A 13,496-nucleotide genomic window follows, 5' to 3' on the forward strand; every position below is an offset into this window, starting at 1 on the left:
ACAAGGAACAACATGGAATCTCAATTTAAATAAACAAAGGATGGTCATTTCCATTTTCCTTTTAATTGTAGTCACAATTTTGTTCTTGTGGTGCTCTTGTTGTTTCTCACAAAAAACAGGATTTGAATGCATAGTAATAGCCAAGGCATTGACAATAGGTCACTGTGATATTTTGATATTATAATATAGCATGGCTGAAAAAAGAAATATAGAAATTTCAGCTGATAACTTTTGCAATCATGATATTTTAGCTTTGGTCACCGATATGAGAACGATCAGCTGTGTAGACATGCCTATATTCATAAGGCAGATTGACGGATATAAAAGTAAACGTGAAAGGCAGACGCTGTAAAAAACCTAATACACAAAAGACAGTTAAGGCCCTGCCACTAAACATCAAGGGGCAACCGCACAGCAGTGTAGTAACAGCAGATCATATTTCATTTACCTGCAGCGCCCTCTGATGGTCGGGAATGTCACAGCTTTGCAACGTTAACTGTTTATAATTATTTAGTGTCCATTACATTTAATTGAATATAATTATATTAATTATCAAGCAATAAAAATAACACATGTCACATGTCGGTGATAAGCCTGGAACAGTGATTTTAGTGTGGCCAGGTTGGAAACCGGTAATGCAGGTTGACGTCTGTTATTGACTTCTCTAAGGTCATAACAACTTAAAAGTACAATCCCAGCTGGGTGTTCTACATTAGTGTGTTTACAGAAGATACGCGTTAGAATAAACTAACAGAGGCTGACAGGGATCCGGTCTAAAACTCACTTCCAGGTTATGACTAAAGACTGAAGTTATGTTATTGCTTCTCCCACTCACTACTTATTTTTCTTTTCAAGTGCGTCATCTGGGTATTTCCGCACTGTTTTGAGTGGGTGGTGGCAAATTGCAATGCAGGAGAAAAGACCGACGAGTGCAGCTCCATGAAGCCCGCAGGATCACAGTGCCGGAAACACACAGCATTTCTCTTCAAAATAATAGCATGCAATTTGTAATGAACAAAATGCATTAATGTATTCTCTAAAATATTTGACTATATTATTTCTGAATAATTTGTTGTTACTGGTAGTAGTAGCACTATATTTCAACAGTTCAGTTATTATTATATTAGCATTATAAGGTGTAGGTTAAATTGGCTGTATGAATTTATTCTTAATATAAGCCTACTTCAACATAGCTAAAAATAAACACCCATCCCCCAAAATGTCCAAGCACACATTTGAAGTAAAATAAAATAAAATAAAATAAAATAATAAATTTAAAAATAAATGGAAACAACAAAATGAACTTCCCTTCGGGGATGAATAAAATGTATCTCATTATCATCCATCCATCCATCTTCTATACCCGCTTTTCCTGTTCAGGGTCACGGGGATCCGCTGGAGCCTATCCCAGCTCTCTCTCGGGTGGAAGGCAGGGGTACACCCTGGACAGGTCACCAGTCTGTCGCAGGGCCACATATAGACACACAAAGACAGACAACCTCACACACTCACACTCACTCCTACGGGCAATTTTAGAGTCACCAATCAACCTGACATGCATGTTTTTGGACTGTGGGAGGAAACCGGAGTACCCGGAGTAAACCCACGCAAGCACAGGGAGAACATGCAAACTCCACACAGAAAGGCCTGGATGCGAACCCACGACCTTCTTGCTGTATGGGAAGAAGGAGACATGTTGACAGCTTCTCATTATCATCTCATCTCAAAATGGAAACAAGGGACAAAAGAAAATTTTGGAAATAAATAGTGGAAAATGTAAATATAAACCTCACCGGGAAATTCTGATTGCTATAAATAAACTCACAATTATAATAAATGAAACGATTACAATACTAAACTTTGACCACTGTGGTGTTTTTAATGTGTAGCAGGCACAATGAAGCTTTGCTTGCGTGTTTTGAGATTGACGCTAAATGACAAGCAGCACAGAGTGAAGTCACCGCGTTGACTCTGCACAGCAGCGTGTTGCGCAAAACAAGCAAACAATTGCAGCACATTGTTCAGTACCTGTTCGCCAACTATTGTGTGTCTGCGCCGCTCTTACCGGAAAGCCTGTGATGTACCTGCGCGGAGCTTGACTCGGCATCGTCTTGTTCACAGTGGGTGGAGCGAAGGAGGCGGTAGATTAGCTCCGTCAAGAAGTTTTCAAGTGTCCTCTGTTGTCGTGTGTCTACAGCGTGTTTTAATTAAACAAAAACAACGTAGGGCTGTAGACAGAGGAGCGTGAGTGTGTATCGGACGTGGCCATGGAAGGTGAGTGGAGCCGGTTGTGTTTGTGAGGCCTGTTTGTGAGGCTTTAGGGCCTGGAGCTGAAACTGCACAGGGAGTTGTTTTGCGGACAGGGGAAAGCCCCGCTGCCTTTGGGCTCTGCGCTAACAGGAGGAGCCTGCTGCTCCCGGAGAGTAAGCTCAGACAAGTTTAGCTTAAAGTTTTATCTTTATGCGCATTAAGCGATATCCATGTGGAGGTTTAAGTCACTTTTTGATTGTATTCCTCTGTGTGTAGCCAACTTACCTGACAGGAGCCAATTGAACAGTGTGGAGGTGCCAAGAGGCCTGGTGCCTTAACCCACCTCATGGAAATGCTGAACTCCGTTTAAAGAATATGAAAATACAATGTTGTTGTGACTATTTGGGGACACGTACGGGTTTCTGATCAAATTAAACCCTTTGTCAGTCATTGTCCATGTTTTCTTTTCAACTCGGCTGTAATGTAACAGACAAGGTACCCTTCGTTTCAATTAAAAATGTCTCCTATTATGATTGATCGAAGCTCCTCGCAAACGCCCACCTCAGTTTCAGTGGATGGAAATGGTGCACCGGATTTCACATAACGGGCTGTTAACTGCGAGACAGGGAACTTACGCCCATTAGATGAGCATCTTGATTGTTAAAGTCTCCCCGTCACGAAACAGAAACTTTAAATAGCGAGTTTTTATAATGGAGTTGTTAATCATTGTACTTGGCCAATTAAAGTTGATTCTCATTCTGCCCAAAATATATCCACATTGTGGATAAACATAAATTATTGAGATGCTTTTGTTCGAAATATTACCCCGAAAGTGACTCTCACAAGTGGCTTACATCTTTTAGTTTTGATCTTAGTCCATCCAGTGATTTAAAAATGGTGATTGTGTGGAAGATGTTTCCTTTCACTTTAACACCCACCCTTGGTAATTAAGCAGTGATATTTAAATAAAAAGTCATAAGTGCACTTACTAAACACGTTTTGGTAGTCATGTCTTTTTATTTATTAATTTTGAAGATCTGCAATAATGAACTAAGCTTTGATTATATGGTTTTTAATTGTGAGCATGGGCCTCTTTACACTTCTCACATTCTGGACAAAAATTAAAAGCAAAGAAACCTCTTTTCCTCCACATTGTATTGTTTGTAAGGGAAGCAGCTGAAAGCATCCTACTCATGTCTTTAAATTATAATTTAGGCAGATGGGTGGAGCCACCTGATCCCATGTCATACCTAGCTTCTCCCTCTGAACTGTAACAATTCATTAACCAAGAACCTGATACTAAAGCTCTGCCAGCTCTTTACTCACGGTGCATTCCTCCCACATCAGGGCCTGTAATAAGACACTGACATTACACACTGCTTGTCATTGTTGTCTTCTTCTACTGTCTGAGCATTGCAGACTGCAGTTTATGGCAAGTAATTATATTTAGCTGGGAATCTCTTGTATCTCAGTGTCCTTTGACCTCACTGGACACTGCACAGTCTACAGTAGATTTCCACTCAGCCTGCACCACAAATGACAAACTCCTACTAAACCACAAATATGCCAGGAAGCTGTTTTTGGTTTTTGTCATGTATGCTGCTGTTGTGCACTGTGTGTCATTACTTTAGATTGTGAACTGCTGTTTGTACTAAAACTTTAACAAGTGGCTGAATTTAGTTGTTTTTATTTCTGCCCACCACAGGAGTGTATGGATGGGGCATGACCCCACTCAACCCAGGTGAGACACTGTTTCTTGTTAACTACCCGTTACAAATGAATCACTGCTGATATCGATGTTTCATGTGTGAACATTCACATGCTCTGTGTACTGATGATTGATGACAGAGCTATTTCTGTGTCGAAACACTGATAGAAGTTGTGTAGAGAGGAAGAGTTTCACAATCTGGACACAGTGACAGTGTTGTCCCTCTTCCATCTGTCCATCAGTCCAAACAGCAAATCCCTTCATAGAGATCATCGAGCAGCCAAAGCCGAGGGGGATGAGGTTTAGGTATAAGTGTGAAGGACGTTCAGCTGGCAGCATTCCCGGAGAGAAAAGCAATGACACCACTAAGACCCACCCAGCCATCAAGGTGAGTTGAGCTTTTTGCTGCCTGGTTTCTAGCTGTGATCCATTTACCACAGCTCTGACAGACAGAGCAACATTGGCGATAGATACTGTGGATGACTTTATTACGCATGAGGAAACAGACCAACAATGTAGAAACAGACCAACAATGTAGATTGTGACAGAAATTAGGGCTAATTTGGTGGTTATAAATAAGGTCCAAACCCCAGTGTTGTATACATTATTGTAAATGTACTGAAAATTTATCAAGACATTATTGTCAATTTTCAAACAAAAACATCAAAACTGGTTTTGGCTTCACCAATGGTTTTCTTAGGCTTGTAATATTCTTTCCTTTTTAATATTTCAAAGATATATACAACAAAGTTGTGAATAATTAATTACCTGAAATTAGTCTATCTATGCATTGAAGTGCACTGTTGGTGAGATCGGGGTCTTCCCTATGTTCCCCCAGGGCATAATGCACATGGTGGTTTTCTGCTATGTCGTGTGTCGGTATTTGAACCAGCTCTTGAATCCTGGATAAAAGCTAACAACTAAACAACTTGAATCATCTATTGAATACAGGTCATATCCAGAAGCAAATAGTACACTTCGGAGGGCATAACACTAACACTCCCTTTTAACATATTATTTCACATACACCGTTCCACTGAAATCAATATTAGCACATGAAAATTACAGGCAAACATAAAAAATAAAAATAGGATATTTCTATAAATACCATGTGGCTCTAATTTTGAGTAAGATATAATCAGTTGTGATCATTTTGGTTGATTTGCAGTTATTTCCATATTATATGTCTAAAGTTACAATTAGTGACAAATTGATGAAACGAGCAACAAACAGATGCCCATAGTTGAAACTCGTTGATTTTTGTTTGACCTTCATTAGGGTTGAAAATCTTTATAAATATGGCAACACCGTTCACAAATAGGTACCGGGGAATAAAGAAATGCACCTGGTGAGATCAACCCTCTAGTCGCCCTTTAATGACTGAAACAGACATCCACTGTTTTGATGTGCCATTAAAATGATGTTTTGCTATCAATAACATAAGAATGATTCCTCTTCCAGGTACATAACTACAACGGCCCCCTGCGTGTTCGCATATCACTGGTGACAAAGAACGCACCATACAAGCCGCACCCACACGAACTGGTTGGCAAAGACTGCAAACACGGTTACTACGAGGCTGACCTTCAGGAGAGACGAATACACAGGTAGGTGTGGTTTGCATGTGAAATGAAAATTGAAGGTTTCGTGGTTGTTGCAACTTAATGCCGGCATTCAAAATCAGGCCGAGTTCCATCAGCGGAGACTACAGTTTCACATCAGAACAGGGTGGTATTTGTTAGAGGCAAACGCAACATTATAAATACGGTTGTTCAAGGCTTCTCCACTCAACAAAACACACTTAGAATAGAGCTGTGCAGTGGTTTATTTCCAGTCAGAAGTTGGGAGGTTGTAGGGACCAAATGTAGCCAAATAACATGGAATTTTGATTTTATTTTCTCAAAATATTATATCTTATATAAACTTATATAAAGCTGCTTGTGTTTATGCTCGGTGTCACGCAATAACATTGTGCAGTAAAGAAACAAAGCAAATCATAGATCATACATAAAAGAAAAGATTAAATATTTGATTTTAGAAGGAATTTTCAAGATACAGGTTTTTTCAGCCCCTTTTCAGAACTGTGATGTTCTCAGAAGCCTGAATAAAAGTTTGTATGTTAGGGATGAGTATTGTCAACAATTTCACAATACAATCATGATATAGACCCCGCTATATGATGCACATCACGATATGATACATATATACTATGTCTGTTAAGAATAGTGAAGCCATTCATCCATCCATCCTCTATACCCGCTTATTCCTGACCACGGTCACAGGGATCTGCTGGAGCAGCTCTCTTTGGGTGAGAGGCAGGGGTACACCCTGGACAGGTCACTAGTCCATCACAGGGTGAATACAGAAGCCATAATAGATTAGTAGCAACTTGGGCTGTACCTATTGATTATTAGTTTGGTTTTTATTAAATTAATTTATGAACTATTTTTCCATCAATCTATTTTTTGAATTACTTGATTTATTAATGAATTCACCCAAAATACATTTTAAAAGCTTGTCATTTATATTTAAATATTGTGTTTAATTATGTTTTCTTTAAACAAACAAATATGACCAAGTCTGCACTGCAGGCCATTATTCCCCAACAAAAAAAGAGGCCAGTGTCAACTGGTAGTGTTTTACAGTCAGATAGTATGGGTTCTTTTGTTACTTCTAAGTGAAAAGAAAATAAGAAAAAAAAATTAGGAGCAAAATTTACATTGCTTGATTTTCTATGTAGGCTACTGTTAACTTTATTGAGAAGCAAAGTGCAACAGCATTATTTTGAACAAATCCACAGACTATAACGTGATTAGCTACAGAAATATTTTTACTGTACTAAATCTGCCCTGAGTGCTCTAAAACTTGAGTTTCTGAACAGCAGTTCAGATGATGCTCCAACAGTTTCAGTTCATTAATAACGTGCTGGCAAATGGTAACTTCTAATCAATAATCTCTGTTCATATAGTTTAGTTAAAACAGTGTGTTCCACGCTGCTATCATACAAAACCTTCCTGTTAGTTAAAGAGGATATACGACTTTGGCAGACGAAAACTGTACACAGACTTTGGGTAGATTTTTCCACTGCTGCTTGTGTTTCTGCTCAGTGCAGACCATGTCGGCTTCAGTCGGTGTCCACTGCTCATGAGCTGCAAATCGATACAGCAATATCTAAATAAATATGTGTATTGACAAGGAGTTAACAATACATCATGAATTGATATTTTTAACCCAGCTTTAATCTGCACTGGTAGTCAAACAGTGTAATGGAAACATTTTTTACATAGTAATACGCAAATGTTTGCAAACAGATCCGTGTCCAAGTACAGTAGATCCAGTACTTACAATCAGAATTTAAGTGGCGTGATATAATGATATACCATACCCCCATGTCTGAAAACAGATACTGTGACTAAAGAAATTAAAACAGGAACAGAGATCATGTATCGAAAACATTTGACCTTGACCTTTAAAATATATGTACAAATTTAGAGTCATTACAATAATACATATTAAAACTAGATGGGGTTACACAGTGATTACCTTAAAAATATTTATTTTAATTTATTTTTTTAACACTGTTAACCATCTTGTATTAGTACATGCCTGAAATGCATTATGTGTGGGATGTAGTGCACTTGAAGTCAAAAATTTTTCCACTTACACATCCTTAATGTTTTCTGAATATGGGATATGGTTAGTGATCCATAGTGATAAGAGTGGGATAGAGTGGGAGTAAAAGTAAATCCAGGAATAAGATGAAAATTGGGGTTAATGGAGTTAATACTCACACCATGTGTGAACTATAAAATGAATGTATGGCCACAGTTATTTGTTGCTCTAGATTTTTGCTTTCTCCTATAAAGAGTCAGAAACACCAGAGAACTCATAAAATTAAAGCTACAGCTGCTGATAGTTAAGGAGAATCTGTATGCTTCACTGATCTGAGTCTTTTGGTTTCTGTCTTATAGTGTGTTTGCTTTCAGTTTTCAGAACTTGGGCATACAGTGTGTGAAGAAGAAGGATGTGAATGAGGCTATCACTTGCAGGCTGCAGACTAACAACAACCCCTTCAGCAGTAAGTAGTTGTGGTTACAGATGTGTATGACTCAAAGCACTTCTTGTGACGTTGCCCTTTCTCTGTTATATATATATGCGTGCGTGCATTTGTACAGCTAAAATAACCAAAGGAAATGGGATCTGTTCCTTTCACATTTGACTGATTTTAAATACTGATAATTTAGACATGACAGGATGCAGTGCTATGCTGGTAGCCTGACTATGCACCCCACCCTTTCCCTGTTGTGTCTTCGCTGCAGTTCCTGAGGCGAAGGTGTGGGAGGAGGAGTTTGACCTAAATTCAGTTCGGCTTTGCTTCCAGGCCACCATCACTCTGCCTACGGGGGAGCTGTTTCCTCTGGAGCCTGTGGTATCACAGCCCATCTATGACAACAGTGAGTGGACAACACATGTGTAGACAAATACTGACATATTTAGGCAGAGGCTGCCATTTTATTTTGCCCCTGACCAAAAAAAAATGTTGAGAGCTTTTCCCTGGATTTTTGTTCAGGGTATAGTAATAAAAAATATCTTCAGATAAGTTGTTATTTAAATATATTTACAACACAAAACATTTGTGAAATTATAAGATGATATAAAACATGGTCAGCAAGACAAAATACAATAGCTACATAACACTTTTTGTAAAAATGTACAATCATGCTACATACTAGTACAATTTGCAATCACACAGAGTTGAATTCTCCCTCTGCCTAAGGCGTGTAATATTGAGTCATCAGCCACAGCTTAAATTCCTTTGCAATTAGCAGGTGTCTGGTAATAATTTGTAGTCTTGGTGCGGTATAAATTTGCCTTCCTGTCTTGCCAGGGGCCCCGAACACGGCTGAGCTAAAGATCTGCCGGGTCAATCGTAACTCTGGAAGCTGCAAAGGAGGGGATGAAATCTTTCTGCTGTGTGACAAAGTACAAAAAGGTGTGATATACCTGTACAGTACAACAACATTTCATTTTATTCTTCCACTTCAGCATTGTAGACAGAAAACACTGAAAGTAAACTCACTGTACAACTCTGCAAACAGTACTTTCATATTTAACAGTCCATACGTGTAAACGTGTAAAGCTTGTAGAAAGAAGCAATGATGAAACCCTTCACACCCACAAGATATCAGTACTGACAAAATACTGGTTTATTTTGAGTAAGTGATCTAGAAATAGAACCCTGGCTCTCATGGTAAATCGTACTGATGATTACTTATAGGACCACAGATGATGAAATAATCATATAGATAATGAAGTAGAAATGATGAAATAGATTACCTTGTAAATTATACTCATGCTTTTATAGTCCAATTTCCTTCTTTTACAATTTTAGATGAAAAGAAAGAAATGTAACACCAAAGATGAAGTGTCAAGCAATGGATTTAATAATAGAAGGAAGGTTTTTACCAGTACAGACAAAATGGACCAGACTAGTCTTTACTTAGCAGAAGGAATGTTTGCCTACTTTTACTCAGGGTGGAGATAAATCTCATATCACATGGCAACATGTACATGCTGTTAGCAGGACAAACTGAGGCTTGAAGGTTACAAATACCCATTTCACTTAATGTCGCTGTTGATAAGATGTTTTACTGGACATACAACCTCATTTAATGTGAGACAGACTGAAAAACACTTTTTTTCTCAAAAGTATCACAACACAAACCTGACACCTTTAATAGCATGATAATATCAGTGTAATGTTTCAGCTTCATCCTCTAGCCAAAAAAATGAATGACTATAGCTTTGAGTGTGTATTTCAAAATCCTCCCTGACGGATCTGATAATACAGTGTGCAACCATTGTGAGGTGATATTTTTGGCCCCCACCATTGTTGCACATGTGAGGTTTCACTGCCTGTCACAGTATCTGTTGTGTGCAGTGCTAAGAAAACATCTATCACTGACTTTTATCACGAACCAAAAGCTTTCTTCCTCTATTCTGACGTGTACTTCTCGTTTCTCCTGTTTTCTATTAAATCACTAATATGTCACATGTGCATAGAGATAACTGTCTGCCCTGTGTTTCTGTAGCTGCTGCTGTTTATCCACATACTACATGTGAATCTAGCTTCATGTTTCTTTTAAAAAGCTAGAAGTAAATTGTAGAGTTGTTGCAGTACAAACAAGGTTCAAATCAGAAGAGTTTCCTGCGTGGGTGCATTGCTGCTGCTGAACTTTCCATCTCCCTGCTACTCATGACCTCAGTTTTATCTCTTCATTTTTGTTTTTTCAAAAATTGTTTTTGTTTCTTCATTTTTGTTTTTTACAATATCTTTTTCTAGTTAACACTCTGTTAAACAAAGTAAAAACATGGTCATTATTAGAGATCACCCTTTAATTCACCCTGAATTAAACAACTCTTCCCTCAATAATTTATTTGTAGTGGTTGACCAAGGCAGGCACATGTTGTGCTTTGTGTATTTGACATGGTTGCTGTGGAGCACTCCCCTGAGTACTCCTGACTCAGCTCAGGCTGGAGCTGTGTGAAAACAGGCTGTACACCCTGAATGTCGGATGATTTTATAAAACACCTCGAGTTGATCTCTTCAGGAGTGTGTCTCATTGCCACTTTGGCAACAAGCACAGCCATAACATGTACACTTTAAACATGCCACTTTTACTTGAAGTTTGACAGTTGAACTTAATTACAAGGCTTGTATACTGTTTACAAACCTTGTGTTTCCTAGCAGCAAAAGTGATGCAACACCCATTCTGGCCTCCCACACTGTCAATAGTAAACCTCAAAAACCTCTGTGATCGATGTCGGATGTTGATTATCCCTTGAAGAGTGGAGTCCATTGTCAGTATCTTCTGCAGCTCCTTATGTTTCCCATCTTCTCTTCCCTTACAGAGGACATTGAGGTGCGTTTCTTCCAGGACTCCTGGGAGGGGAAGGGCACTTTCTCTCAGGCTGATGTCCATAGGCAAGTGGCCATTGTGTTCCGCACCCCGCCCTACCATGACACTAACCTGACCGAGCCTGTTAGAGTAAAAATGCAACTCCGCCGGCCCTCTGACCGTGAGGTCAGTGAGCCAATGGACTTCCAGTACCTGCCAGCTGACCCAGGTGACACAGAATGTGCCCGTGGTTTTTAGTATGATATCACATAAGTTAATAAAGAAAGAATATCTTACAAATTTGTTGATCAGCTTTATAAACCCAGTTACATTAATACTTTTTTAAAAATGGTTCCTGTAGATGAATACAGACTGAGTGAGAAGAGAAAGCGTACAGGGGACATGTTCCAGACCCTGAAGCTGGGCCCCATGCTGTCTAGTGGTACGTTGACATGGGTTTTCTGTCACTCTGCGATAACATTATAATATAATAGTGATGTTTTTTGGAACTGCTATGTAATTTACTTATATATCTTTGAATTTCAGTATCTATGCCACAAGATAGACGGCACATAAGCCCGGCAAGGAGAACAGTTTCAGCCAAGCCTCCAATAATGAGCACACAAACAGGTGAGTGTGTTGGAATGGTTCATTTCACATATGGTGTCCCTTTTCCATCCCTCAGTTTAACACTGACTATGTTACACTAAAAGGATTTTCAGTAATGTCACTCAGATTACTTCTTGTTGTGTAATGTGTATCCTCAGGAGCTGTGGTGCCCCCTGGTGCCAGTGCAGCAAAATCCCAGCCCTCCTTCTCATACAGTCAGTCAAGCCAACTCTTCTCAGTCCAGCCCAAGGTGGAGGCATCATCCTCTATTTCTGCCTCAACTACAAACCAGACATGGAAGATCATGGAGACCCTGAACCTGGGCACACAGCCCAAAGCCACACCAGTGCTCAACTTCACAATAGGCCAGTCAACACCCACCTCCTCGTCTACCACAACTTCCACTGCCAACCAGGATTACTCAACTGTCAACCTGTCAGACCTTCATGAATTCTTCCCCAACATTTCCTCAGCCATTACCCAGGAGCCCACAGTCTCCCAGGCAAGCACAGTCACCTCACAGGCCAACAGCACCTTCCCGGCCGTTCAGTTCAGGGTGGACCACCCACTCGTAGATGATGATATCCCAGAATTCCCCAGCTTTTCTGAAACCCAGGCCCCAGGAACCTTGGACAGCCTAAACATGGATGACTTTGAAGACCTTTTGAACCCCCGACTCATGAGCGAGGGTGGAAACAGCACCTCGATGTTGGCTCAAGCTACATGCCAACAAGCCACCGCTCCCAGCTCCTCTGCTGCTGCCCTTAACAATGTAGTGTCCCAGAACACTTCTGACCCTGCTGGCAACCCAGGAAGCACCTGGATGAATTACCCCAACAGCATCGTCAACTTGCTCCAGAACGAGGGGATGATGGATGTTGCATCCAGCAACAACCACCGACCTGTTGTGCTGGATGACTTTGATGAGTTGATGTCGGCTGATGAGGATCGCCTCATTTCCATTTTTAACAGTGAAAGCCAAGCAGGGTTTGTGTCAGGTCACCCGACTTAAAGTTTCTCCAACTGATTTTTTTTTTTTTTTTTTTTTTAAACAGACATTGACCTAAACCACATGCACTGCTCCTTTTACCCTTCTGAACTAAAACTCCTTTGTTTTTACCAAAGACATAAAAGGAAACCAGAGGATATGAAGTGCAGGAGGAGACAGAATGTAGCATAACTGTTCACTGGGAACATACTTATTGAAATACTAGGAAAGACTATTTACGGTGGTCAATTAGTAGGTTTTTCCAGGCCTCTTATATGATTTGTCTGACCGATGATAAGACACAGGACTGAACAGCTGTTATCACTTGTTAAACCCATGTCTACCATCAATAATAAACTGTTTCAGCCAGTATGTCTATATGGTGGAAGATTTACCCAGTAAATGTTCAAGTCAGATGCATTACTGAAGGCATCACTTTAAATGTTTTTCTGTTAAGGTTACTTCCTGTTAAACATGTTAAGCATGTTTTTGTACTGTCATTGTAACAGTTTTGGTAGCTCTGGCGGTGTCAGTCTTAAAGGAAATGTTAGAGTTGTCTGTTTATTTTAAGCAAAGCAGCTAGCATTTCTCATTAATCTTGTCTATGCAAATTGTGTCTGCTGTCCTTTAATTAAATATCCCCACATATTAACTTTGGAACTTATATTTTTAATGTTTTCTGAAGGTCAACAGTAACTGTAACACCACTTTTCCTTAAAAAGGTGCCTTTGTTGAGTCTCAACAAAATGTGTGAAGAACCAAATGAAGGTCTACATGTAAATAATTATCAAACAAGCAACATTAATAAATACATGCTTATAGCAGAGAAGTGTATGGAGGTTCCTGCATCACACTGTCAGATCTTGTTTCTTTCTCCTCTGATCAGTTTTTCTGTAGTTGTGATTAATGGCTTCCTTCTGATTCTGCTGTTCCTGGTCTATAGGTACATTCACTGTACTTTGGAGTAAATGATGATTTAGTGAGATGAAATGATGCAGTTCTATAAGCAATTTTATTGCCCTCAAATGATTAATACTGTCAA

The 13,496-nt window shown here is 39.5% G+C and overlaps 1 protein-coding gene across 1 annotated transcript; it reads left to right on the plus strand.

Moving 5' to 3' along the window:
- Positions 1-1,966: 1,966 nt before the first annotated feature.
- Positions 1,967-13,302, plus strand: rela (v-rel avian reticuloendotheliosis viral oncogene homolog A). Its single transcript, XM_026319141.2, has 11 exons — positions 1,967-2,274; positions 3,956-3,991; positions 4,201-4,346; positions 5,420-5,565; positions 7,945-8,036; positions 8,278-8,412; positions 8,847-8,951; positions 10,871-11,086; positions 11,219-11,299; positions 11,404-11,487; positions 11,625-13,302. Exons 1-11 carry the CDS (start codon positions 2,268-2,270, stop codon positions 12,476-12,478), a joined length of 1,902 nt encoding a protein of 633 aa, XP_026174926.1. The 5' UTR covers positions 1,967-2,267; the 3' UTR covers positions 12,479-13,302.
- Positions 13,303-13,496: the final 194 nt, after the last annotated feature.

This window comes from Mastacembelus armatus, chromosome 18, assembly GCF_900324485.2.
Source record: "Mastacembelus armatus chromosome 18, fMasArm1.2, whole genome shotgun sequence".
In the NCBI taxonomy this organism is placed as follows: Eukaryota; Metazoa; Chordata; class Actinopteri; order Synbranchiformes; family Mastacembelidae; genus Mastacembelus; species Mastacembelus armatus.

What these genes read in the sequence shown, in the direction of transcription:
- rela (XM_026319141.2), top strand. An exon ending in CATGACCCCACTCAACCCAG is followed by an intron (nt 3,992 to 4,200) that starts GTGAGACACTGT and finishes TCTGTCCATCAG; the next exon opens with TCCAAACAGCAAATCCCTTC. An exon ending in CAGGAGAGACGAATACACAG is followed by an intron (nt 5,566 to 7,944) that starts GTAGGTGTGGTT and finishes GTTTGCTTTCAG; the next exon opens with TTTTCAGAACTTGGGCATAC.